The 26,832-nt window shown below is 45.1% G+C and overlaps 1 protein-coding gene across 1 annotated transcript in view; it reads left to right on the forward strand.

Annotated features, from left to right (window-relative positions):
• Nucleotides 1–26,832, forward strand: part of LOC311439957 (uncharacterized protein) — a 55,444-nt gene that overhangs the window by 18,506 nt on the left and 10,106 nt on the right. Inside the window, exons 25-53 of the mRNA XM_084526292.1 lie at nucleotides 105–261; nucleotides 459–533; nucleotides 3,861–4,023; nucleotides 4,472–4,680; nucleotides 4,874–5,089; nucleotides 5,585–5,709; nucleotides 6,101–6,191; nucleotides 6,620–6,688; nucleotides 6,900–7,002; nucleotides 7,095–7,129; nucleotides 7,375–7,435; nucleotides 7,796–7,988; nucleotides 13,538–13,721; nucleotides 14,455–14,617; nucleotides 15,178–15,230; nucleotides 17,190–17,247; nucleotides 17,650–17,877; nucleotides 18,338–18,422; nucleotides 20,295–20,406; nucleotides 21,375–21,489; nucleotides 21,916–22,025; nucleotides 22,501–22,668; nucleotides 22,917–23,147; nucleotides 23,386–23,449; nucleotides 23,838–23,983; nucleotides 24,365–24,514; nucleotides 24,811–24,963; nucleotides 25,187–25,253; nucleotides 26,096–26,210. Coding sequence (XP_084382418.1) covers nucleotides 105–261; nucleotides 459–533; nucleotides 3,861–4,023; nucleotides 4,472–4,680; nucleotides 4,874–5,089; nucleotides 5,585–5,709; nucleotides 6,101–6,191; nucleotides 6,620–6,688; nucleotides 6,900–7,002; nucleotides 7,095–7,129; nucleotides 7,375–7,435; nucleotides 7,796–7,988; nucleotides 13,538–13,721; nucleotides 14,455–14,617; nucleotides 15,178–15,230; nucleotides 17,190–17,247; nucleotides 17,650–17,877; nucleotides 18,338–18,422; nucleotides 20,295–20,406; nucleotides 21,375–21,489; nucleotides 21,916–22,025; nucleotides 22,501–22,668; nucleotides 22,917–23,147; nucleotides 23,386–23,449; nucleotides 23,838–23,983; nucleotides 24,365–24,514; nucleotides 24,811–24,963; nucleotides 25,187–25,253; nucleotides 26,096–26,210 — 3,699 coding nt within the window. The remainder of the gene's footprint in view (nucleotides 1–104; nucleotides 262–458; nucleotides 534–3,860; nucleotides 4,024–4,471; nucleotides 4,681–4,873; nucleotides 5,090–5,584; nucleotides 5,710–6,100; nucleotides 6,192–6,619; nucleotides 6,689–6,899; nucleotides 7,003–7,094; nucleotides 7,130–7,374; nucleotides 7,436–7,795; nucleotides 7,989–13,537; nucleotides 13,722–14,454; nucleotides 14,618–15,177; nucleotides 15,231–17,189; nucleotides 17,248–17,649; nucleotides 17,878–18,337; nucleotides 18,423–20,294; nucleotides 20,407–21,374; nucleotides 21,490–21,915; nucleotides 22,026–22,500; nucleotides 22,669–22,916; nucleotides 23,148–23,385; nucleotides 23,450–23,837; nucleotides 23,984–24,364; nucleotides 24,515–24,810; nucleotides 24,964–25,186; nucleotides 25,254–26,095; nucleotides 26,211–26,832) is intronic.

A 26,832-nucleotide genomic window follows, 5' to 3' on the forward strand; every position in this document is an offset into this window, starting at 1 on the left:
GATTCTTTCTTTTGACTTATTCTTCCTTCGTTCTCATTTGCTCAGTCTCTTATTGTTTCTCTTTTCCTTCTCTCATGCATCTTTTCTGTTCTCTCTCCAACCAGGCTGACTTCATTTGTGGTCAAATGCTTTGTCCAAGCCAAGCCATACATTTTCCTGGACAATAGGAGCATCCAAGCTGCTCTCAACTGGCTGGAGTTCCACCAGCTTCCTAATGGGTGCTTCAGAAACGTGGGCCAGCTTTTTCACACAGCCATGAAGGTAGGAGCCAGAGTACCTTGAAGGATAATTCAGAGCAGTTCTTGCCAAGTGTACTGATAACTGTTTGAGCTCACTTTTCTGTGTTGTTCTGCTTTCTTGCATGGAAGAAAAACAGGGATAGGTGGGACATTTTCTGTAAAGTTTCAGGTCTTTTTGTATTACCTTTCCCAGCTTTTGGATATTTATGGTTTTTGCAGGGAGGTGTGGATGGGGAAGTCCCCTTGGCTGCCTACATCACAGCTGCATACTTGGAGGCAGGGGAGACACCAGAGGTAAATACCTGGATTCTTTACTATGCTCATGTCTGAATCCTGAAGAACTTAGTGGGGTGATTTTAAGCAGGCAACAGAACATCTTGGAAAGGCTTGTGGACAAAGTAATGGGTCAGAAAGTAAAAAATCGTCACTTCTCAGGAAAAAGCTTATACTGTCCCTTGTGGAGGACACTGTTGGCAGGGGAAAATGTGAGGTTAAACTAAGGGGAACCATTGGAGTTCATGGCTAGATACTATGCTCATTTTCCAGTCTTGGGTTGCTGATTCCTGCTCCCTCCACCAGCCTCACACTGTACTGTTGCTCCTTGCACCTTGCACTGTGTGATAGTTAGCAGTGAATTGTTAGGGAGGAGATGTGGGCATGGCTACTCCTGCAGCCACGTTAATACACATAGTGACATTTTTAATGTGCTTTATCTTCCCAGAAATTGGAAGTCTTGGAAAGGAGTACTGTAGGGAGATACATGTTGGGCAGTTGGAATTGTGCAGCTCAGTAATAATAATAAGGGGGAACTCTTACGAGTGCTAAGGCTCATAACTAAATACTGGACTTTGTGGTACTGGCAGTTAAAAAATATTGTCAACTTGATGAAGAAATGCTATTGCTACAGACTTGGAAAAACAGAGTTCCCCAGAAATAAGTAAATTAAGTGAACGAGTGGTGTTTTTCATTGCATCTGAAAGCTGTGGGTTTAAGGAAAAAAAAAAAAGAAAAAAGAAAAAAAAAAAGACTGATGGAAATTAAGCTTCATTCTGACAACAGGTGTACTCAGATCACCTTTTTCACTGTAAGAACACTCAAGTGTTAGAACAAGTTGATTAGAGAGGTTTAGTCATCTCCATCATTGGAGATTTTGAAGTCCTGACTGGATAAAACCCTAAGCAACCTGGTCTGATCTCATAGCTAACTCTGCTTTGAAGAGGGTGGGTTAGAGACCTTCTGAAGTCCCTCCTAATCTGAATTATTCTGTTTTTTGGTAATTCCATTGAGTGTCTGAGTTTGGCTGACTTTTGTGGAGAAGTCTTTTTATGAAACTATTTGACATGTTCTGCCAAATGTAGCAGAATGAAACACAAGGACAAGCACTTTCATATTGGTAGGAAAAAAAAAAAAAAAAGAGTTTATTGTATATCTTAAGAGCAAGTTCTGTTATTTGTAAAGGAAAGCAAAGTTACTGAGAAGCAACCAGACTGTGCTCTAAATCCATGAATAAAATCCAGAAATGGAGACAAACAGGACCTCAAATCAATTTGTGTGATCAACAGTGGAAGCCACTCTGGAGTGAATCCACAGAGAGTGACTAGCAGTATGATACTGGTGATGTGATTCTTCTGGCTCTAGAGAAGATGACAACAGCATTGTTATCTAAGAAAGGATTGTCTGTGGAGTGAGGAATGCTTCACTGGAGCAGATTTGCTGATCTGAATGTAAACAGAGAGCTATTGGACAGCCATGCATAAACCATTGTTTTAAGATAAAATGTCCATGATAGTGAAAGAAGTCAAAAATAATGACAAACAGATAAAAACACAAGTCTCACAATAGTTATCCTAGCCCTAGTGAAGGCAATTCTGAGGAGGTCTGTGAGTAGACGAAGTGGGAAACAGAAAGTTTGTCATAGTGCCCAGGAAAAGAGTGTTCTTGAGTGGGTTATAAATGGTTTTACAAAGAATGCAGTCACTAGAGATGAAAATCCTGAGAAAGAGATTGAGGGCGTACTGCAAGGGCTGATGCACTTGAGATGTTCAGAACAGATCCTACTTTCCCTTACCAGCATACCTACAAGGCTCATGCAAATTGTTAGGGGTTAAAATGTGAAGAATATGTTGAAGATAGTTTATGCTGTCATGAATGAATTAACATTAAAGCATGGTCTGTATGACAAAAAAAATCCAGTCAAACAGCCCTCTACTTCCACTGTGTTCTGGAAGTAGATCCCTTTGAACAAAACAGATTGTTTATGTTGACTGGAGAAACAAATGGCATATTGTAGAGAAGAAATTCCTTAGCTGGCATGTGACTGCTCTCGGGGAAGTTCAGTGCTTCTGTACAGTATGCACTTAGGACAGCTATTGCCAACACCAGGATGAGCACAGATTGCAGTAGAGTGACACTCAGTTCTTGTGTTAGTTTCACCAGAAGACATGAGAGACAGATGGGTTAAAATATGTTAGACTGTTCATAGAGAAGGTATTAAGATGCATGACAATGATCACCACTTCACAGGTGACACTTGAATTCTGGTAGTTGGACAGACACTAGCTCTGTTAACTCCATTTTAACCATCTGGGTAAGTGAGAGATACAAGAAGGAAAGTTAATAATAAAGGAACCTCTGAACTCTGAACAATTCAGGGATTTGCTCTAATTCTTACGTAGCTTTATTCAGTTACAGAATACAAAGATTACTGTGCCACTTGCAGTTATTGATGAGAAATATGGTGAGAGCTTAGCTTAGCTCTTCTGTTGGGCTTTACCAGAACAACCAAAAAGAAACAGTTGTATCCCGGAAACATTTGATAACTCTATGAGTAGATGCAATGAGAATTTCTGAAAATCACTGGCTGCATCCAGCAATACTACCACCTAGAGAGCTCCAAAATGACACAGACAATAGAAGGGAAAGAGGTGAGGAACATGTCATGTGTCAGAATAAATCTTAAATGTAGCCCTTGTGTGGTCCTTACCATACTTCATCAAGAAGCCACTTGGAGAGGGAAAACCACAAACTGCTGTAGATACACAAATAGCCAACAGGCAACCACTGCAAGCCTTTGGCTCATGCTTGGAACAGTGTAACTGAATGTTGGAATACAGTGCTGCTGAAACTGGTTGGTTTGCTGTGTCCTGCCAACAGTACTGATATTGTGAGGGAAACTGGAAGTCCGAGTGACCTTAAGGCACTGAAGAGCTGAATTTAACACAGTAATATTGGTCACTATGCTGGGTACAAGCATTTGCAATTGTGTTGTTACTCTTGTTGTGTTCTAAGTAAGATGTGCTGGTGTTATTGCAACAGTAAGGGAATTTATTTCCCTGAGAGAGCCCTGCTGAACTGCAGGACCAGTTCTGGGGGCAGTCTCTGTCAAGCACCTTGCACCAAGGGCTGGAGACACAAGTTAGTGTCTCAGGACACTAAGACATGGCAGAGACACTGCAGGGATACACAGGGAAGAGTGCAGGCTCAAGCACAGTGATACATGGTTGTGTGTACGAGGTGCTCTCTATGTCAGCGTATGCTAGTGCATCCTTCTGCTTGTGTACCTCTGTGTTTGCCTACCTCGTGTTTGTGTGAGACTAATATCAATGTAACTTTTCTCTGTAGAGTACGGTGGTGCGCAAGGCTCTGGGCTGCATCGCTCCTTCCCTCCCCAAAGCTGCCAGCACTTACACACAGGCCCTGCTAGCCTACACCTTTGCCCTGGCTAAGGACCAGCAACGCACACAAGAGCTTCTTGACATGCTTGATCAAAAGGCAATCAGAGCAGGTATGGGAGCCTGGTGATCACCAGAGAAGGGACATGTAACCTGACAAGCTGCCTTACTTCTTCTTAGTCCCTGACCCTCAGGACCAGCTCATGAGTAGCTAGCTAATATCAGGTATCTAGTGGACCTGGCAAACAGGACAATGGAGAAATCAGATGTTTGGAAGCTACTCAGTATGCAGGTTTTTGGCATATTAGTTTGTGTTTTGTTTCATTATTATTTTTTTTTTCTATCACATTGATAAATGGGTCTTCACTGTGTAATACGGAGTATCAGGTATTGCAAAACACAAATTTGCATACGTGATATTGCAGCTCACCCAGTGATGTGATGACCAAACCAAGTGGTATTTACTCAGTGGTCTTTGCACACACAAGCCACTGTGCCTCCTAGACCTCAAGATTTCTTCCCTGACATCTCTCAGTATTATCTACTTCCTTTCTTTCCCAGGTGGGCAGATCCACTGGAGTCAAAGCCCATCCGAGACACCCAGTGCTTGGTCACCACCACTGTCTGTGGATGTGGAGCTGACAGCCTATGTCCTCCTGGCCCTGCTCTCCAAGCCAAACGTCACAAGGGCTGATCTCACCACAGCCTCTGGCATTGTGGCCTGGCTCACCAGGCAGCAGAACGCCTATGGAGGATTTGCCTCAACACAGGTAACTCGGGGCTGGGGAAGGTGATATTGCCTGCGAAAGATGCTTTGCAGAATCTATGCAAACTTGCAAACACTGTGAACACTGATGAGAGGAGTCCTTGTATACAGAGGTCCTCAGGTCAGCAAGTTCTAGTGACTTGGGGCCTCAGAGCTGTGGAGCAAGCATGTAAATGTAATTGTTTCTTCTTTTTCAGGACACAGTGGTTGCCCTGCAGGCCTTGGCTAAGTATGCAGCACTGACCTACAGCACAAAGGGGGTTGCAGAAGTGAGGGTGAGGTCTCAGAAAGGCATTGGGAGGAAGTTCCAAGTCTCCTACCAGAACCGACTTTTGGTGCAGGAGGTGGCACTGACAGAAATCCCAGGAAAGTTCTCAGTGCAGGCCCATGGCAGCTGTTGTGTCTTTACCCGGGTAGGTTGCTTGCTTCCCACAGCACCTTCTGTGTCAACCTTCTGCTCACCATCTTGTCAAAAACAACAGTCTGCTGCAGCTCTGTGCAAGGAAATGTGCATTAGCTGGGTCTTACTTCCACCTTGTTGCCAATGCAACGAACCTGTGTGTCATAAGAGACAGATATAGCGTGTCCACATTTTTTTTCTTCTGTGGTTCTTGGGGTATTGGAGGATGTAAACCTTGTATAGTGGTCCCTCTGTTGTGTGCCTGACTTTGCATGGTCTCAAGCAGACAGGAGAGCAGAAATAGCCCCAGTTGGAACGATCATGGAAGTTTTCCATTCCGAGTCACCTTTATTTCTGGTACAGGGATGAATGTGCTCACTGCATATAGTTTATCCAGTCACTGTCTGTGGTCCGTACCTTGAGGATTGGAATAGTTACTGAAAAGGTATGGAGATGATACTGAATTTATTATCCATGTCTTATTCTGTCTTTTTGTCTCTTTATGCAGATGGTGCTGAGGTACAACACACCCTTCCCACAAGTCTCCAAATCCTTTTTCTTGCAAGTGAAAACCAAGCCAGTCAATTGCACCGGGAATGATACCCACTCTGTAACTCTCTACGTCAATGTCAGGTGATTGTAAAGACACAGAAGACACAGCCACACTTAGGAAGAAAAGCCACAAATTGCTGGAAAGGTTAGGGGTGCTTGGCTGCAATAGAGGCATCCAGCAGTTTCAGCAGAAGGGCCAGATGCCAGATGGAATGGGTGGGAAGGAAAGATATAGGTGTCTGGGGAAGGGGAAATGTTTCCAAGGTCTTTGGTTCTTGCTAGTAAGAGTGGAAGTAGTCACCTCAGATTTGGGGTGCTCACAGCAGTGCAGCAGTCGTCTGCCTCATGACAGGGAGCAGCAGCTTCCTTGGCCACAGTCCTGGCTGGGCTTCCTGGCTTAGGATCTGCACACAGGGTATGGTGATGGAGGAAAAGAGGAGCTGGGTGAGCTCTGTTTGATCTTCTCCCTCAGGTACATCGGGAAGAGAGCCATTTCCAGCATGGTGATTGTGGAGGTGTCCCTACTGTCTGGATTTGTCCTGGCTCCAGGATCTGGGATGCCTGTAAGAAGCCTGGAATCAGGATGATGGTGTAGTGTCAGCTGGACCATCCATGCCCAAGGGGAGGGGAGATTGCATAGGAATTTGTTGCTTCTCTCTTGAGCAATCTGATCATCCCTACCACTCTGCCATGTAAAGAAACATGAACGTTTGCTGTAGTCTCTTACCTTGTACCTTGAGCGTGGTGATTCCTCCAGCCCAATTGACTCAGTATACAGCAGCCACATAGCCTAGGTTCCTGTCCTTGAGTTCTGCAGGAGGTGGGTGACCCAGTAAGGAGATCAGACTGAAGGTCTAAGAGCCCCAAATAATTTTGGAAGTGAGTGAACGAGAATGTGCTCAGTCAAGCTTAGATAAACCCTTTGAGGATGTCTCACACCTTCTTTTCCACATTACTCAACTAAATTGCCTCCTCTACTCTCCTGTCTTAGATGGAGCATTGGCACCCTGTGAAAAGAACTGAAAAAACCCAAGCAGGTGTTGCCATCTACTTGGACAAGGTAAGTGTGTGCTACTAGAGAAGCTGTAGGAGTGGAGGACACTGGAAAAGCTGTGTGGAGAATCCAGGACTGGGGTAGCAGAGCAGGATTCATCTTGAAGTCCTGTCTTTGGCTCCCACAGAGTTGTTATTGCCTGTCTTTAGGATCAAATTTAGGTGAGGAATAAAAACAACAGCTCATAAGTGAACTGCCATTTGCCTTTCTCCCTCAGCTGAGCCATAAGTCTGAGACATATGTCCTGCACCTGGAGCGGGAGATTGGGGTGACCAACCTGAAGCCAGGCCATGTCAGGGTCTATGACTACTACCATCCAGGTGAGTATGGTACCATGAGGTACCAGGGCTGTCTGGGTATTTGTGCTTGACTCTGTGCAAGGATAACTTTGGTCTCTCCTGTCCTGTTGCAGAGGAGCAGGCCATGGCTGATTATAATGTTTTCTGTGTCTGAGGTAGGTGTGAGCCCCACAAAGATGTTTTGCTGTTCCCTTCCTTAGCCCCTGTACAGACCTAGCAGCCTCATGAATTTTTCTCTGCAGCCCCACTATCTTTGCCTGAGAGGAGGAGCCCTGTGTACCTCTGATTCAGCATGTTCGCATCATCTAGAACTACATCTGGACTTCCCTGGGCCTCCATCTGTCCTCTGTTTTCTGGATTTTTTTGTGTTGTCTTTGCTAAATTGCTCTGTAGGTGGCACATGAAATGGTTAACACATGCTCTTGCTGTAAAGTCTGGGGGATATCTGGGCTTGGTATAGTTGATGGGTCTGCCTGCCAGCTGAGTGACAGTGCTTGCAGACAGTTTTCACTGTTCCAGCAGAAATTCCAAGCAGAATTCATAGTACTAGTTCCAGCTTACACTATTTGGATATGGGTGGATATCCCACCTCTTCCTGGGGAGAGGCTGAATTAGGACAAGAATACCTGATCAAACCAGAGAAACACTTTCCCTGAGAGTTCTTATTGAGGGTCTGGTCTCCCTAGCTGTTAGCATCCCAGAATTAATCATTTCAGTCATCTTATTTTCTCTCTGGCTTCCTCCCTCTTCGTACTGTCTTTTTTTCTCCAAGGACCCGGTATGCTCTCTTACTATCCACTGTTTCAACCCCCAGGGGTCCCATTAGTGGGAGATGCCCTAGAAGAGCATGGCTGCTGCATTATTGCTTTTGGTACGATGGGGCATACACCACCTGCAAAGTCACATCTCAGTGGGCTTGGGATATTGGTGCTGGGACAGATCTCAAGTTGGATTTCAGCACCAAACCCCGCCCATGCCATGCTGCTCATCCTGACAGCCATTTCCTGGTGAATTCTTTTGGGTGTCTGATTAATTCTGATTGTTTTAATCCAGGGATTTTCTTGCTTGTAAAAAGAAGGAAAATAAAATATAAATCACAGATCTGGGTCCTGTGGTGTGTTTGTACTCTATAACAGATCATATTTACTCTATACCTTGGAGGAGAGTGCAGAAGCAAACTCTTAGAGAGACAGGTACCTGAACCATACACCTGGCATTCATTTCTTCCAGCACTGGTTTTCACTCCAGCAACATCGTGCAGCCATCAGCACAGGGTGAGGACTCCAGCCCTCTTTGGAGACTGATCTCACTAAACTTCTGTCCTCCTTGCCCAGAAAGATGGAGAGGAGTGATTCTATTTTCTCATTCTCTGAAGCTGTATCTTCCACATGACAATTGAAACACGTGCTGTTGGGCAGGGTCGGTGCATGAGGCTTGACTCCATCCCTCCTAATGAGCTTCTGGAGAGTGGACAGAGTGAACAGGTCTCCTCAGCATGAGACGATGAGAGGCAGGGCAATTCAGCAGCCAAAGGGCAGGTGAAAATTCAACATCTATTACTGCTTTTTAAAACCAAACCTCCCAGTTTAAGGAACTACATCTTGTGATCTAGGATTTTTAAGCTTGTCAGTGCTGTGTCCCTGGATAGACAGGTTTCCCTAGAACCTTGCTAGAGTTGGCTGTGACAGTGTAATGGCTAATTGCAAAGTCAGGCTTAGGAGTGGAAGATCTGGAAGAGAGGCAGGGAGCTGAGGGTCTGGATTTGGCAACAGCCCTGGAACTTCTTCAGACCAGACTCTGCAGCAAGGCTGGGATTTGTGGTGGTTTGGAGGGAGGGATTTGGAGAGTGCACTTAAATTCCAACTTCAAAGTTCTGGAGCAATCATAAAGTCTCAGCAAGTCCCCACTTTGAGGCAAAGACAGAAGCACTGGAAGTTCTGTTTCAGAGTGAATGCTCTCCTTAAAGCACTGAAGAATCCTGCCTGTAAAGCAGGCTACTGAAAGCCTGCTCCATGTTTCATGTACAGGATAATAAGACCAGAATGAATGCCTAAATTCAGCATAGTGGTTAGGTGTTACCAGTGCCCTGTGCAGTGCCAGAAGTGTCTGCACTGAAATTGGCTTCTACTCCAGGAGTCACTTGCTCCCTGTTTGTGCACCTTTGTTTAAACAGGTGCTTTTTTCCACCTCATTATTCAATTTCCTCAGCAGGTCATGAGCAATACAGAACCCAACTCAGCAGAGCAGGATTTTCACCAGAATACTACTTTCTCTAAAACATTTTAAAAATAACTTTAGAGGTACTGCAGTTTCCTTTGCAGGTATCTCATCTCCCCATTTCCTTTATCTCTGGCAATGCTTGTATCCTTGCTCTTAATCCAAAACCAGAACTGTAGCCCATGAGGTTTGTACTTTGTATTGGTATCAGTACCTAGAGAGCAACCACTGGTTACAGCTTTTGCTTTTGCAGAGAAGGCAAGACCCACCTTAGCACTGCCATTGGCACAATGTTCTAATTATCTGTTTTGCACTGCTTAGCAAAGCACAGGCAACAGATGTGATAAAAGTCCCTGTATTCTGGAATAGGGATGTATTGGCAAAGCAACTGCTATATTGGTCACACGCACACATATATTCTGCATCCTCCTTATTGAGTCCAGAAGGGGTAGTTCATACCTGAACACATAATTGCCAGAGGAGCTCACACCCCCGAAAAACAGAAACGCTCACATGCATATGTGTACACACGCAATGTAAAAATTGCATGTAGCAACATTTTTTACTTGCTATCCACTGCAGTTTCTCTGCCCACATTATTAAGAACTCTTCCAGTTCCTTCAAAATATTCTTTCTCAGGCTTAAACTGCAGTATCTGTTGGGTCTGGCTTCTAGAGAGCATTTGGAGGGAGGTGGCGGTGTTCCAGTACGGAAAAAGTAAAGACAGAGGAAAACAAAAACAAAAACTTTTGTACAAAATGCATCAACTTCTCTGTAGCTTAATTTTTGCCTTCTCTGCTTAGAGCTAACAGTATCCATTTGTTTATCCTTTAGAAAATTGAGAGAGTGAGGTGATTTATCCTGGGGACTTAATGGTGCGCATTCTTCTACCCGGTTTTTGATCAACTCTTTGATCAACTCCACTGTTTGAGTACTGACTGCCTTCAGAGACACAAACCCAGTCCCATCTAGGGGACTGCAACAAAGGTGGTAAAAAGCCTGGAGGGCAGGTCCGATGAGGAGAGGCTGAGAACACTTAGGTTGTCTAGTTTGGAGAAAAGGAGGCAACCTCATTGCTCTCTGCAGCTCACTGTGCAAGCGAAGTGGAGAGGGAGATGCAAGTCCCTTCTCCCTGGTGCCCAGTGACAGGGCGCACAGGAAGAGCACAAAGCTGTGCCAGTGGAGATTCAGGCTGAACATCGGGGGAAAATTCCTTACAGTGAGGATGGCCAAACACTGGAACAGGCTTTCAGATGGGTGTTTGATGGCCCATGCCAGTCAGTGTTCAAGAGGCATTTGGATAATGCCCTCAGTGACATGCTTAAGCTTTTGGTTAGCCCTGAAGAGGTCAGTCAGCTGGACTTGATCTTTGCAGGTCCCTTCCTACTGAACTCTTCTGTTATATTCTAACTGCTTGCAGGCCTCTTGCCTGTCTGTTGTCCTCATGGTCAATGGCTCCATGAGAGAAAGGACCACAGCAAAAGACAGCAGCCACATAACTTGTGCCCTGCCACAGGTTGCAGCAGGAGCAGAACCCTGCTGAGAGGTACTCACTGCCAAGGCACCCCCTGGCCATGAGTAGCTGGTCACCATGCTGGTCACAGGGGCTGGAAATGGGACTGAGTTGGATGAATTGTGCACACCAAGCCTGGGACACTGTTTTTGCTGTTCCAACATTTTTTTTCATTCTGCTTCATTGTCTGTGAGTTGGGTTGTGGGTTTTTGTTTGTTTGTTTGTTTGTTTTCCCCTCAGGATATGAGTTTCCAATCAGTAGTAAGTAGAGAACTCAAAGATGTTTGGACTCTGCTCTCACAAAACAGCTACAGAAATCAGCAGGAGCCAGGACTCTAAATACCATTGTGAGCCCATATGCTTTTATGAGGAATTTGGCTGTCCCCTGGAACTGCTGTGGGTCTACTGTGAACAAACAAATGTCAGCTGGGATTGTTCAGCAGGCACTGCCCGTACTTTTTGAGACCCATTGAAAGAAACGAAGGGCAGCCTGGTGTCAGAGTGATTCCCTTTCTTTCTCTGGTTCCTGTTCATTTGTTTATCCAGGTGCACTTTCACCTTCTTCTCGGCCATTGACACCAGAATCACTCAGCTGAACAAAGCCCTGGAACGAAAGAAAATTAAAAAAAAAAAAAAAGAATTTGCATCTGCCCACTCTGCCAAGAACAGAAAAATCATTTTTTTTTTTCTTTCTAATGCGTCAGTCGTTCCAAAATGAAAAGAAAATATTCCTAAATGTTTAAGATCTCAGTTTAGCACCTGAAGATAAACCGTTTTTTGATATAAAAATGATATAAATAATATAGATGTGAAATGGCTATTACACTAAAATAGAAGAGCTTCCTTAATTTAGGAAGTAGTTCAAGAACCAGATTTTCCTTTGAATTGTAGTAACATGCTCGGGTAAAAGTTCAGTATAAACAGCAGATAACAGGTTTAAAATTGGCCTGTAGAAAGAAGCTCCCAAACCAGATAGCATGCGTTGCCATTTTGTAGAGAGAAACCCACAGCCTGTTGGGGTGTGGGGAAAGCCACAGGACTCAAGACATGCGGTTTTTGACCTGCCTGCCTATTGCCCAAACCCTATTGCTACTGGTGAATGCATGCTGAAGTTGGCCCTGGACTGAACTAAGCAGAGGTGTGTGATACTGCTGGAGTGCACTGCAGTTAAGATTTCCTGTTGAAACTCAAACGCCTGCAGGGCAGAGATAAGAATTCTAGTTTTTCCTTCTCTCTCTGCTCTCCCGCTGGGTGTGGGAGCACCGTGTCAAGGAGCCTAGTGCTATGTATATGCAATTTTTGTGTTCAGAATCCAGTCTCCCTTTCAAGACTGAGACCTGCCTGGGGAGATGCAGACGAAAAAGGTTTGGGGACAGTATGACCACAAGAGTTTGAGTTGAGCTCCAGCCGAATGCACACACCAAGGGGTCGAGCAACAATCCATCTCAGGGCAAAACAATGGAATAGAGGCTGCAGCTGGAACAAGGACCAGGGGCAGTGCAGTGAAAAGGAAACAAGCTGTTGCTTAGCAAAATAAAAAGTAAACTTGTCTGAATGATGCTAGTGCATCCACAGGGGAGTAGGAAAGCAGAGGCTGGAGGCCAAAAGGACTTGGATTGGCTGGAGAACATCCTGAACGGTACAACCCTGTACCTGGAGCACTATAAACATAGGAATGAGGCAGAAGAAAGGAAACTTTGGGGCTTCTTGTCTGCTTCCTGGGAGAAACGACAAAAACAGCAGGTGTCTTGGAGACCTTGGAAGGAGAGAAGCTGCACTCCATCTTCTCTCCTGACCTGCTCTCCATCTCTCTGGGGCTCTCCCAAGAAAATGTGGACTCCTTTCCTCCTGAGCTGCCTGCTCTACACCCTGGCGATAGTGGCACAACCGTAAGTGCCATTTTGAGGTCTGGTGATTGACAGGTCCAATGCTGAGGGAGGGGCCAGGATGGTAGGGAGAGAGTATGGGACCCTGCGAGTCATCTCCTATAAGGGATAGATATGGGGTGGTATGCATGCCACAAGTCCTGATATGAGCACAGGATCCTTCTAAATGTGGGAATTTTTTCTTTGAATGTTGCTGCAGTGCAAGATCCAAGTGAGGACTGTCAGTGGGAGTAAGAGGAACATGGGTCTGCAACCTGAGGCAGTCTTAAGGGAAAGGTGTAAGATAAAGAGAAGGGCAAGAGGTTTAGGGTTGCAGGGCTGAGAATAATTAAGCAGGAACCAGACTGCTGCCAAAGTAATTGATGAACCTTCTCGAAGCAAGAAAGGTGGATCCTTTTCTCTTGAGGCTGCAGTAAAAGCTGTAGAGAATCCTGCACTTCTGATGTCGGAGTCAAACAGATCCATAATCATAGAGAGCTTTGGAATCAGAATTACACAGCTGCGACTTCCTGAGTGAATACAGCAGTTTGGTTTTGGATCCAAGTCTTAACTTAGAAACTTTTTCTATATCCCAGTCCGATAGTACTGTTCCCTTTTCCCTGTGTACTGGGAAGCCCTTAAAAAAGAATTTTCTTTGCAGAGGCAGAGATGGTCTCTGCTGTAAATGCTTCCTTGTGCTACTGTAGCATGCTCCAGAATTCCATACACACCAGCATAATGTGAGGTCACCTCAAAGCATTTTTCATGTAGTCTCCTGAAATTTATTATAACTTTTCCATCAACACTGGGAGGTGCACATTCTCACTGTTAATCACCTGTCTCTCTCCCCAAGCAGAGCAGTTGCTCCTGGAAAAGAGGTAAACCCTGCTGCTTCCTCAGACCATGGAGTATTAGTCTCAAGGCAAAGAGACTAGCTGTTCGTCTTGTTTCCCCACTGCAGGAAGTATTTGATTATCCTCCCAGCTGAACTGCCCTTCCCCTCCTCCCAGAGGGTGTGCTTGGACCTGCGTGGTGTGGAGAAGCCTATTCGCGTGGCCTTAACTCTTGTGCATGCCTCTGGCAACATCAGCATCTACCGCAAGGTTGTCCGGAACAACTGGATCTTTGAGTGCTCCAGGTTTCAGGTAAGGACCATTCCTGGGAGCAGCCTGTAGCTAACAGCTCCCAATGTGCTCCTTTGGCTCATGACTCTTCTTGCCAGAGAAATGGATTAGGAGGAGGATGGGAGGAGAGAGGGCATGGAAAGGAGTTAATGTAAAGTCAGGCAGAGTGTTTAGTGGGAGCTTAGTGTCTTTCCTCCCTGCCTCTGTCTGTCTGCATGATATTGTTCCTGTTGGGTAGCTTACTATCCACCCTGGTGGCCCAGTTCACCACGGGTGCCTGGCCAGTCACCAAAGGAGCGAGGAAGGTAGAGGAGCTCAGAAGCGCCCAAATGGCAGCTGTTACCTCATTCTCTCCACTAAGAAGGATGCAGTGTGACAGGATGTCATCTGTGCAGTGATGCATGCAGAACCAGACCTTTTAGCTCAGGCAGTCTCCCCTCACACCTGCATCTCCCTAAGCTTTTCTTGTAAAGTGTGCTTTGGGACTAGGAAGGGCACAGCAGGGTGTTTACACAGGCTCTATACGAAGCTTTCTGATCTGCCATATTTTCTTTCAACCTTATTTTCTTTGTTTGTGCTGGCAAGTAAGAGTTAATAAGCCCCTGAAGGGACACACTGTGCTGGCCTTCAGAATAAGGTGGGGAAGAAGAAGGCGTCACAGTTCAGGATATGCGACGAGAAGAGTGTATGTTCTAATGCCATCATGTCTTCACCTGCTCCCTGCTAACCTGGTGACTTCTCTTCCTTGTCCCAGGTCCCCAAACCTGCAGGCAGCCAAGAGGTGGGCACTGTCCAGCTGCAGATCTCCAATGGCCACTATTTCAGTGCAAAGGAGGAGAAGCAAGTCCTGATTCGTAGGACTGGCACTGGCACCTTCATCCAAATGGATAAACCTGTCTATAGGCCAGGACAGACAGGTGAGCACTCTGCATGGAGCACCCTGGAAGCTCCCCTGCCTTGACCTGTCTGTATTTTGTTCCCCTTTTCCCTCGAGGGCTGTGCTTGGTGCTTTGGGCCTTGTAGTCCTAGCTGGGACAGAGGGAGAAGCTGTGTGTGACCAAAGAGGCTTCTGCCACCATCTGGAGCACCAGAGGCCATTTATGCTTGTGTTTCAGGGAAGGGAGGGGGCTGGAAGCTGTGGTCTCACAGGCTGTAGAAGCAGGCTTTCTAGCCACAGGCTGGGGACAAAGCGAGATTTTTGTGTCCCCCCTCCTCAGCCTGTGCCTACAAGCCTGTCCCACGGGTGAGTGGTGCCAGCGGGTGGGACAATCTGTCAAAAAGCAAAGCAGGAACGCCACAGCCTGCTGTGTGTGGGGAGGGGAGAAGTGGTGAGCAGGGCTGAACAAGCACCAAGAGGGGGCTGCAGGCAGGCGTGGGGGCAGCAAGAGCCTTGATTGGGGGTTGAGGTAAGCACAGGTTTAGCCCCGTCTTGAATGTACTGTCTCTACAACATGATCTTTTCCTTTTCTCCCTTCAGTGAAATTTCGGATAGTGACATTGACTGAAGACTTTGTCCCTGTTAACAGCAAGGTAAAGCCTGTCTAAGTGGATGCAAGGAAGTCTCCAGACTTCCTCTGCCAAGTCTGCCTCCTCTGCCAGCCCCACACTGTGCCTGCAGACATGGTCTGTGTGTCTGCAGTACCCAAGGCAGCAGACGCTGACCTGCTACCCAACCTTGCTGAGTTCAGTCTCCCAGCTGCATTGTCGCTCTGACAGGACGGTTGTTGGCTGGTGGTATCTCTGGTATGGCTGCTGAGGTTTGGGGAGCATGCCAGCGCTGCCTGCTAGCTGAGTTAGGAGCTCAGAAGCTGCTTGCACTTTCCCCTTGCCAGAAAAAAGCTGGCTTCTGAGGGAATCTGCAGGCTGCTGGCTGTGGGCACGGTTACCAGACAGGCTGTGCCCAGGCTCAGCCAGAACTGAGTTCTGCAGCTTTTTGCAGTGTGTTGTTCTTATGGGTGGTGGGAGGGGTCTGCAGCAAGCCACAGCATGTCTGCAAAATTTTAAGAAAAATTAATTGATATGGGAAAGGAAGCACACAAACCGATTATAAAAAGAGACGAGAGAGAAGGCAGTATAAGCAAATTATACTGACTTGCTGCTGGCAGCAGCTTGTTCTGCCTGAGTCAAGGAAGTGAGAAGTTGCCAGAGACTTGCATAGGTGCTAGCCAGGAAACTGCAAGACTAGCATCTCTCTACAGTGAGCAATTTTACCTGCTGCCAGCGGCTGTAAATATCTCACATTCCTCTGTCCTGAAGCAATTTAAGGAGAGCCAACTGGAATTCATGCCACAATAGATAAATGCTGAGGGGCATAAGTGTGCAGAGCGTTAAATCAAATCCCTCCAGACTGAGATGAAGGGAGAGATCCTTCTGGCTTCTTTAGTGTGGACTTAATTTCCCCTTTTTTTTGGTTATCGATGAGGGCCTAGGATCACGCACTCACTTCCTGCCCCAGAAATAGAAGGCATCTGTCTTATATTAGTTAGGTAATAGAGTAAGCAATACCTTTGCTTCCATGCCTGCATTTGGTTCGTGAAGATAATTGGCCATAAATGTTTGGTGGCTATCTGTAAGTATGAGTAAATTAGCATTATAACTGTTAATAATGCTGTGATGAAAATTCAAAATTATTTAACCAAAGCTATTATGAGGCTTGAGTGCACTACAGCATTAAAGCTGTAATATCTTGTTTATGAATTAGGTGGGTTGGTGATAACACAAGTGCTGTTCACTGGCATGTTTTGTTTAGCATTGACAGTGGATTTGGTTATATAAATATATAAATGCACTTTGTTTATTTAAATGAAAACAAACATGTCTATGATAACCTGCATGAAAGTTCAGAATGATGAATAATGCGAATCAAATGTGGCCTTTTGTTTACAGACCAGTTACTTTCTCCAGTCCCCTGCTCCTGCCTCCTTATGCCTCATTCTCCTTACACCACTACTGCCTCCTGGCTGACAGTTCCTGTGATATAAGAACAGAGTTAATAGACATAGGAGGCCCTTCTTTGTGCCTGCCTGGATGTGCTGCTGCAGTCAGCAGCATTACCTATCCCCAAGCCTTACCTCCAAGGCCAGGGACTTTACAGGAAAATATGGGATTTATTCATCCTATAGATGATGCGGTTTTGCTACTTGATGGGATTTGTATTACAAAACTGATGTCTTTTAATATTTATGAGTTTGGAATGATTGTATTTGTGAGTATCTCTAATTTTCTCTATATATTTTTTTTCTATTTTTTCTTTTTTTTAAAATAGCAAACTATAGCTTTCATGGTCACAGAATAAAGCTTGAATATGTCTGAACGCATCTTAAAAATATATCCATATTATTTCAAAACCATTTTCCTGGTTTCTGTAGGATCAAGCTTCTTGTATTGTAATGTTTGGGACTGTCATGTGGGCTAGGTGGGTAAGATAAGTCTATATGTAGGTTGGTATATCATGCCAGCTTCTGATATTGCTATCTGTTTGCTTTGCAGTACTCCATGGTGGAAATCCAGGTGGGTGTGTCGGACTCCCCAAGTGTTATGAGGAAAGGTACTTCAGGAGGGATATTTAGGCCGTTGTCTTACTGAGTCAGCTTACTTTTCTCAGCATCACTGTATACATGTATATGCATCCACATGCCTGTAAAAAGCATTGATGAGACAAATTGTTCATTCCTTTCAATGTTCAGGAGCTCCATCCAGACTTTAGCTAACTCTTAAAGTTTATACTTACATTAAGACTGGAGAGTTTAAATGTTGGGATCTTTCACACTTTCTTTTTCAAGGGCAGTACAATGTAGAGCAACCTTTAGTGTGTTGGGCTCGTCTCTGTCGTTGTTTCAGTGTTCAGGTTGCTGCAGCACCTCCCATTAAGAAAGCAAACAAACAAACAAACAAAACAAAAAACAGGAGCCTGTGAAAGCCTCTGAAATCTCTCAAACTTTGAATCCAGTGGGCTTTGGGAACAGAACAGCAGATGTTTTTGATGACTGTCTCTTGTCTCCTTTCCTCCAACTGCAGGACCCAAACCAAAACCGCATTGGCCAGTGGCTGGATGTGAGACCAAAACAGGGCATTGCAGATCTCTCTTTCCAGTTAGCTACTGAACTCTCTCTGGGGACTTACACCATCAATGTGGTGAACCCAAAAGTGTCCAGTACATTTAAGGTGGAGGAACATGGTAAGATGGAGTATGGAGAACAAAGAATGGGATGGAAGAATTGCTTATTTCTGTCCTTATAACAATATGCAGCCAAACACTGTAAACTAAGTTTTACTGTCTGAGAGCTAGATTTCAACAAAAATGTATAGAGTGGGCAATATCACAAATATCAACAAGGGAGATTGTACTGGAGATTCCTGGAGAGGGCATCTAGTAACAAGAGTTACTAGAGTGTCACAGAGAGAGAATAATCCTAAGACCTCTGTAGCATTTCATAGGTTGGGGAAAAAAAGAAGATTCTTCCTTTAGTTTCCCTGTTTTAAAGTAATTTTAATTTAAAAATTTGAATTAGCTTTTATTTCATGAACATGCTCCTTTACAGGACTCCAGCTTTATGGTAACAAACTCTTCCCTTTCATGATCCATGTCTAGGTAGCCTGCTGCCTTTGACAGAGTAACTTTGTGTTTTTTGTTCTAGTGTTGCAGAAGTTTGATGTTTTCTTCGAAGGACCGGTTCAGATTTATGCTTCAGATAAAACCTTCCCACTGCGTGTATGTGGCAGGTGAGGAGAAAATTCTGGAGAAATGGCTCATCAAAATCTTGTCTGTTCTTCCACACATGTACTCTCTTGAGTCCATCAAGGAGAATTGGCTAAAGAGGCGTGAAACACAAGCATTGCTTTCAAAGAATAATAGATAGTACAAGAGTCTAACTGTTTGGTTCTTGCTTGGGATGGAGGTACCTGAGCTACACCCTTCTCTGGAAGCTGTGTCCATCTGGCCTTGGTGGACCTTGTATGGGGAAATATGCATATCTGATATGGGACTGATCTGTTGAAGTACAAGGATCAGTACAAGGTTCTCATTTTATTTTATGCTGCTGAACTTATTTCCTTCTTAGTAGCAGAGTTTCTCTAGTTTTGTAATCATTAGCGAACACTGAGCAGATGAGGGTGTGAAGGCAGGCATGACCTCAGAAGGTGTAAGCACAAAGGAAGAAGGAGAATGCTCTGGAAAGCACTTTGTGGACAGATAAAGGAGGTGAACAGAGCCACATTTGGAGCTGTTTTTTCTGAAAACTTTTGCTGCCTCTTTGCTGCTGAACAGGCATCATTTCTTATTAAAAAACATTTCAAATCAGAGCATTTAAGTTGCTAATAGAAAACAGCACAGCACTCTTCATCAACAGGGTAATTCATGGATGTCTTCCTGTTACTGGTGCTGTTAGGGAACATTGCTCCCCAAGAGAAGACCAGAGAGGAGCTGAAGCACAGAAAGTCAGCAAGGCAGTCAGTGGAAAAGTCCACATTGACAAGGGCATGACTCTGCTATAGTTGAGGAAAAGAAAGGAAGGAAGAAGGAAGGAAGGAAGGAAGGAAGGAAGGAAGAGAGAGAGAGAGAGAGAGAGAGAGAGAGAAAGAAAGAAAGAAAGAAAGAAAGAAAGAAAGAAAGAAAGAAAGAAAGAAAGAAAGAAAGAAAGAAAGAAAGAAAGAAAGAGTAAAAAGAAAGAATCAGAGTCAGTCTGAGTCTGATGATGGAAAGAAGAGGCCAGATCATAAGATAAACCCATGGTGAGGAGGAAGGACTGAGGTGAATCCTGGAAGTCAAGCCAGTGCGTCAGGCTGAGAAGTAGTGCACTGGCATAGGTATAGCTATAATGTAGCTTAAGGTCTGGAGCTTAACTATAGCTCCCAAAGAGGGGAAAGAGGTTGCAAAGCCTGCTGGTTCATCCAAGGCTCTGGCAGGTACTGCTGCAGAGGTTCTTCCACCTCTGCAACTAAATAGACCTGTTAAAAGCCACACAGAAAGCCTGCTGGATAAACAATAGATTTTTCAAACCACAGAAAATGAGTTTTGCCTTTGCTCTACCAACCATCCCACCACCTCCTGAATTACAGTGACCAAGGAGTCAGTGTGACAATGGAAAATGTTTTTGATTTGGGTGTGTCTGCTGTGGGGGCTGAGACAAATGAGCTGTGGCTGCTAAGGCCATCACCAGAAGCAGAAATACCGTAGCTCTATTAATGTCATATCGTGCACATTTTGTTCATGTGTACAAGGACATAGGCTTCTGCTCCTTTCACACCTGAGCCAGTATCTCCAGTTGGTGCTGCTCCATGCTGTGTGCACACAACTCAGGCCAGCTCTTTTCTTCTGCCTGCAGTTCCAGAACAGAAAGCACCCAGAAGGGAGAGAGCTTTGGAAAGCATGGTCCAATTTTTTTTTGCCTAGGCTCTGTGTCTGACTGTGTTGGATGCAAGACTGTGCACTCCCTAAATATACTCTGTACTGTGTTTTTGTTTGTGCCTGCTTGGTTACAAACTGAATGAAGACCGGCATCAGGAAGCCCACCTGTGTGTAGCAATGTGCTCAGCAAACCACAAAATTCTCCTCAGTGTCTCTGCTTGGCAGGTCATCTGGTGCTTTCCCTGCAGGTACCACTATGGGAAAGCAGTGCAAGGGACCATGAGGGTGACTTTGTGCCAGAAGGCAAGGAGGCGTCTTCAAAATGTCAGCAAGGATATCTGTAGAGAATACAGTGGTCAGGTGAGTAAAATCCTGGGGGATATGTGGTTGGTGGAAGAGCACCACATATGACAACGTGTGACAATGCCTGAGAGAATGGAATGAACTGCTACTTAGGAAGGTTTGCCAACCTCTACCTGTAGTCTAATCTGTAAACATTTTTATTCAGTTAATGCAGTTATGGTTACTCTGACCAACTGAGATACCTTTACCCCTAGAAGTTCTTATTTGTAAATTTGTTTATTAAGGATAGGGAATAGAAAAGAGGAATCATATGCAGACCTTAAAGTCCTGTTCTTTTCTGTAAAGAAGTATAAATACCCAGGAAGTGATATAGTGGAAGAAGCAACAGGTGCAAAAATTCTCAGGTGCAAAAATACCATGTTAAGGTGAACCTACCCTGGAGATGCATAAGGTTACCAACGTACAGTGTAGACAGTTATTTCCACAGCCAAATCATGTACTGACTTTTTTTTTTTCCACCTTATTTCACTCTTTTCATCCTTAACAAAACATGTCATAACTGGACTCTTCGTATCTGCATGTATGATTAAAACTTTTCATGTTTTATGATTTGTCATCAGGACATATGGTAGTTGTAATCTTCCAGCTCTGAAAACGATAAGTTACTTTGATTCTTTAGATTCATTTGATTCTGCAGTTTTCCTAGTCAGATCTCTTGAAATACTAATATAACTACTTTGTGATCCAGTTAGTGCAACCTTCAGTTTTCTGCTAAAGCTGGAAAGTTACCAACATCACAAACTTCATGCAACTATGGTGATTTGTTTTATATTTCTACAATATGAATTACATGCATGCATACGTATAAAATAGGAAATACCAATTTTAAAATGTGAACACTTTCTATCTGACTGAGTCTGCATTATTACTTGTTGTGATCAAGTTATGACAGAATGATTAATATTGTGTACTTCTAACTCCTTCACTTCTCCCCAGCCTCAATTATCTACCATTTCCCATTGCAGACAGTGAGCAAGGGGTGCTTCACACCTTCTGTAAGCACATCGGTGTTTAATCTGGCTCCTAGTGAGGAGGACAGCAAAATCTATGCAGAAGCTTCTCTTCTGGAGGCAGGCACAGGTACCCGTAAGGTCTGCTTACAGTTATTTGGTGTAGAGAAGGTCCAAGGATGAGAGTGTCCGTACCTGGGGTGTGAAGGTCAGAGCAGGCACACCTCCTCCTCTCCTCCACACTGCTGGGGCCATCACAGGACTTGGTGCTCCTGCTTGAGGAGCTCACTGCATCTGCAGAGAGCTGCTCTGCCAGCAGCAGGCAGGTGAGTAGTGTCTGGGAGCTTGGTCCATGAGGCCAAAAAGGGGCTTAGAAACACCTTAGCTAAGGAATGAGCTGCCACAGGAACAGCCTCTGTACATTAAATATACTTGTACTGGGAATTTTGAGATGCTTCAGTCAGAAGGCCTGGGCGTAACAAAGTGAGATTAAACTAGGGTACGGTAGTCACCTCTGATAATGATCTTGCATCCCTTGTACTCTGCATTCCAACAGGGGTCCAAATCAACTCCTCCAGCCAAATCCTCATTTCCAGGACAGCTGCACGGGCAGTGTTTGAAACACCAAATGCTTACTACATTCCCGGAGTACCCTACAGGGGGAAGGTGACTTTTCCCATACTTCTTCCCTCCCCATCATTTGCCAATGAATTTAGTATCTAGCAAATTTTTCTGACCCAAACCATTTTCTGTTTCTCAGAGCAGTTTTCCTTTCATTGTGTGACATTACTTGATAGGTGCAGCATGGCTCCAGTTTCTGCATTTCAGATTCCCTGGTGTGATTACACTTCTGGCTTCTGTTGAGAGCACTGAGTGATTTTTGCTGGAATTTCTCAGCTGTTGGCTAGGAGCTGAGCTCCTTATGGTCTAGTTACTTGCTGCTTTTGGGGAGGATAAAACCACCCTCTGCTTAACTTTACAGATGAGGGAGTTTTACAGGTCTGCTATCTTCCTGGGGCCAGATTGAAGCCAAGGCCACCTAAACAAGAAGGAGTATGCTTGTCAGAGGAAGGAAGGTTTGGGTATGACACTGTGACTGACATCTGACTTTGACTTTTCTGTCCTTCCCTACTGTCCCCAGATTAAGCTTCAGGATCACCATGGAAATGGTATGAAAAACAGAAAAGTTTATCTCGTAATAAAGTTCATGAGACGTCGGCTTATCAAAATGTATATCACGGATGGCAATGGAAGAGCATCCTTCAACCTGGACACAACTGCCTGGAACAGCTCCTCAGTCTTTTTGGAGGTAAATCTCACCTCTGCACACAGGAGAGTGAAAAGCCTCAAACTCTGCCAGTGCTCCCCGCTCCTGCCCTGCAGCCCCCTGACAGCTTGTTCCTGGGTTCCCCACACAGTTCTGTTGGTGTAGAGCCACGGGGAAGGTGTCAAGCAATGGCTTTTCCCAAACCAAGCTAATGACATCCTAACCTAACAAAGCACTGAAGCGTGCAACTCCCATGTCCTGATTTCCGTATGTTTCTGATCTCATCTCAGGGAAGGTTTACGCTGGAAGATCTCACACACGCACCCTGGCAAACTGGTGTCAGTTACACAAATGCTTACCATCACCTGCAACCCTTCCATGTCACAACGAAGAGCTTCCTGGACATACACCCACTCACAGGAACACTGCCCTGTGGACTAAAGCAGAGTGTCCAGGTGACCTTCACACTCAGTCGGGATGACCTGGGAGAAGACACCAGCCGGATAGGTTTTGCATATTATGTGAGTGAGGGTAGTAGAGAACTGAGGTGGGGGGAGGGATGACGATATGGACTTGTTCTTGGAGAACTCAGGGAACTCTACCCCTGCATAGAGCTCACCCTTCTCACCTGGGTCACCTTGGATTGGACCCACAGTTTATTTCTGTGGTTGCTTAAAAGTGCAAGATGCACACAAGGCAAGCATGAGTGTGCCCTGGTGACAGACAGCAGTCTGCTCACCCAGTGTCCTCTTCCCTCAGGTCACTGGGAAGGCTGGCATTGTTGTCAGGGGACAGAGGAGCGTCCAGGTTGGGAAGCTGAACAGTAAGTCTGAAGTGGCCCGCCTGAACACGGGGAACAGTTGGGCTTGGTGGGTTCCTAGGTTGGATGGTGAAAGTTACTGGAGTTTCTCCTGAACTCCCTGAAGCTACACCTCCTGGGCAGTCAACAAACAGGGTGGATGGAGACAAGGAAGCAATTATATCAGCTGGGAGAGGACAAAGAGACAGAGTGAGTGAAACAATGAAGGGAGGAGAGACTGGGAGGAACTGTGTGGAGATGGAACACACAGGGTTAAGGAACAGAAGGAGAGAACAGAGAGAAAAACAGAAGGAATTAGTTTGATACTGTGGGATTATAAAGCAGAAAAAAGGAGACCAAAAGAAGGTCTCAGTGGGGCTGTGATGGAAACACTTTTCTTTTCCTTCCTCAGTGTTGAAGGGCTCCTTCTCCATCCCTCTGACCTTCACTGCTGACTTCACCCCGTCACCTTCTTTAGTGGTGTACGCTATCTTCCCCAGTGGAGGGATAACAGCAGATAGCATCCGCTTTGATGTTGCCTTGTGCTTTGAAAATGAGGTGAGACTCACACCGAGAGCTGAGGGACAGCTGACAAGCTGGAGTCAGCAGGCTATGGAAAGAAAACACTCAAATCCTTCAGAGAACTGGGGGGAAGAGAGGAAGGGGATGTCTGGAGCACAATGCCCAGGGACTGGGATCTTCCATTTAGCAGTGACTTCTATTCGTAGCAGAGGTTGAGCCGGGAGGATGTTAATTGAGCTCCCTCTTTCTGTCTGCCTTGTGTCTGTCAGCCTCCTTACCCCTCTTTTTCTCTTTTTTATATTTCTTATATTTATATTTATATTTATATTTATATTTATATTTATATTTATATTTATATTTATATTTATATTTATATTTTATATTTATATATTTATATTATATGGTGTGCTGTTCAAGGTCAAAGTAGGTTTTCTGGCTAAAGAAGCCCACCCAGAGTCAACAGCGCAGCTCCGGCTGCAGGCAGCCCCCGGCTCCGTGTGTGCAGTACAGGCCGTGGATGAAAACATGTTCCTTGTGAGACCAGAGAGTGAGCTGACAAGCCAAATGGTGAGTGTCTGTGCAGCCAGATAAACAAAGAAACAAACAAACAAAAACCACAAAAACATAAAAACAACCACCAACAAAAAACGGACATGATATATGAGCTGGGCAAATACAGGCAGGGCTGTGGCAAAGGGAGCTGGAGGCTAATGGGTGAGGGGGTCTTTGTGTGGAGGAGGAGTGAAAGTAGTACGTGGGGTCTGCCTAGAAAGATGGCAGGCTCTATGTTGGGGAGGCTTTAGTGAAGCATTTGGAGATATCTGCTCCTGGCCTGATTCTCCTCTGCCTGTGAGTTTTCCTAGGTCTATGGCTTGTTCCCTGCTATCTACCGACATGGGTACCCTGCTCAAATTGAAGAGTATCCAGATCACTGTGTTCAGCCCCACTCCACGTCACCTCTGCTGCAAGGGAAACTGCAGCATTCCTTTCAGCCTGACATCTTCAACCTCTTCTGGGTAATCATCTCTGTCTTTCCCCAGTGAGACACTTGTTTAGAGTCCTTCTGAGAAAGAAGGAACCAGGCATGTTGTCCATTCGGGCCAGTGTTGACCTGGACTGTCTGGGCAGCTGGCTGTCCTAAAAGTGATGGTTTTCAGAGTCATTTTGAGGAAGAGTGGCTGCCCTTCCCCACTCACAGCTGCTTTTCTTTTTCCCCTCCCCTCCTTCTTTCTCCAACAGAACATGGGTCTAAAAATCTTCTCAAACCTTGCAATCAGGAAGCCAACTCAATGCTCTAATCGGGCAGGTAGGAAGCCAACGATGGGTGAGCTGAACTTTCAGACTATCCTTGTGCTGGGACCTGATATCACATAGATGGAAGAGCCTTCTGATCGCTGGGGTTTGCTGGTGGTGGATGTTAACATGCTGAGGTGTAACAGATGCTGCTGCCACAACCTCACCGCCAGGTCTGTCAGACCTCAGCAGGAACAAATAGGTCACTTTTTCAAAAGCTTTGAAAAATTCCCCTACCTGCATGTTCCCTGACATTAGAGAATGTCATTCCCTTTCTGGGCACAGACAAACCTAGTGGTTTCTGAAGGGGAGCATCTCCCATTCATTACACCACAAACCGTGCTGTGTTTTGGCTTGTGTTCCCACCTCTGGCTGCAGGAACTGTCACCTGCTTCCTTAATGTCTCGCTTTGCACTAGGTGATTATACCAAACTGCCTTATCTGCCTGTTGATATTGAAACTACTATTGTTTGCAGAGGTCTCTGCGTTTTCTGCAGACAAGCAAATGGGAATATTGTTATTCCCAGAATTACAGAAATGTTGGTTTAAAAGGGCCCTCTAGAGGTCCATAGTCTCTTCAACACCAATTTTGGGTCAGATTGGGAAGAGGCTTTGCCTAGCCAAGACTCAAAATTTATAGCCACAGCCCGCTCACTGCAAACTGATTTTCCTGTTACCATTTTCTTCTCCTTCCTATTTTCCCCCTCCTACCAACTCAGCTCACTCCCTTGTGTATTGCTCTGCCTGACTCACATCTGTTACTGCTTGCTTTGCCTCTTGTCCCAGTTCTTGGCTGTTGATCATTGTCAGGGCTCACTTCTTCCACTCTTGTGGGAATTTTATTCTTTCTTTCAGGGGGTCCCTCTATGGAATACAGGAGAATGACCAAGGAACAAACCCAATTAACAACCCAAAGAAGATTTCACCACTATTTGCCTGAAACTTGGATCTGGAATCTGTTCTCTGTTGGGTAAGTGATGCTAGACTTTACAAGTGGACAGAGGGATGAACCCTTTGTTATTAAGTTTTGGCTGACTTGTATCTGTTCAAAAAAGCCATCCATAGGTGTAAAGAGAGGTCTGCATGTAAATCTTATGGCTCTTCCCTGCACTTAAAGTGCATCCGAATGAATGACTAGCAGACTTCAAGGAGCAAAACTTTAGTCTGCTTAGTCATGTTTAGAAAACAGCAATGTTCATGATCAAGCCACCAAGTATCCTCTTCTCACACAGTGGTGTACACTCTACTGATTTCCCAGTTTAGTGGGTGCACTGTCTAAATGTATAACCTTTGTTGCCACAATGCTTGGATTGGGACTGATGAATCAGCACTCAGGCGAATGTGGTGCTGCTGCTTTCCTGGACATTATGCTGTTGACTGAGTGTATACAGCTGGAATGCCAGGAGAGTGTCTTGCTCAGGAAGAGGGTATAACTTAATCACTGGAAGCATTTAAGCAGCAATTATGGCTTTAAGGAACAGATTTCTTATATCTGTCTTACTCTGAGCCACTCGAGTGGGAGTAATTGATGAGAGGGCAGATGTTGATCTCAGTCTGAGGATCTGCACAGCATCCCTCACCTGGTGTCCTGA

This window comes from Aythya ferina, assembly GCF_964211825.1.
Source record: "Aythya ferina genome assembly, chromosome: 1".
Lineage (NCBI taxonomy): Eukaryota > Metazoa > Chordata > Aves > Anseriformes > Anatidae > Aythya > Aythya ferina.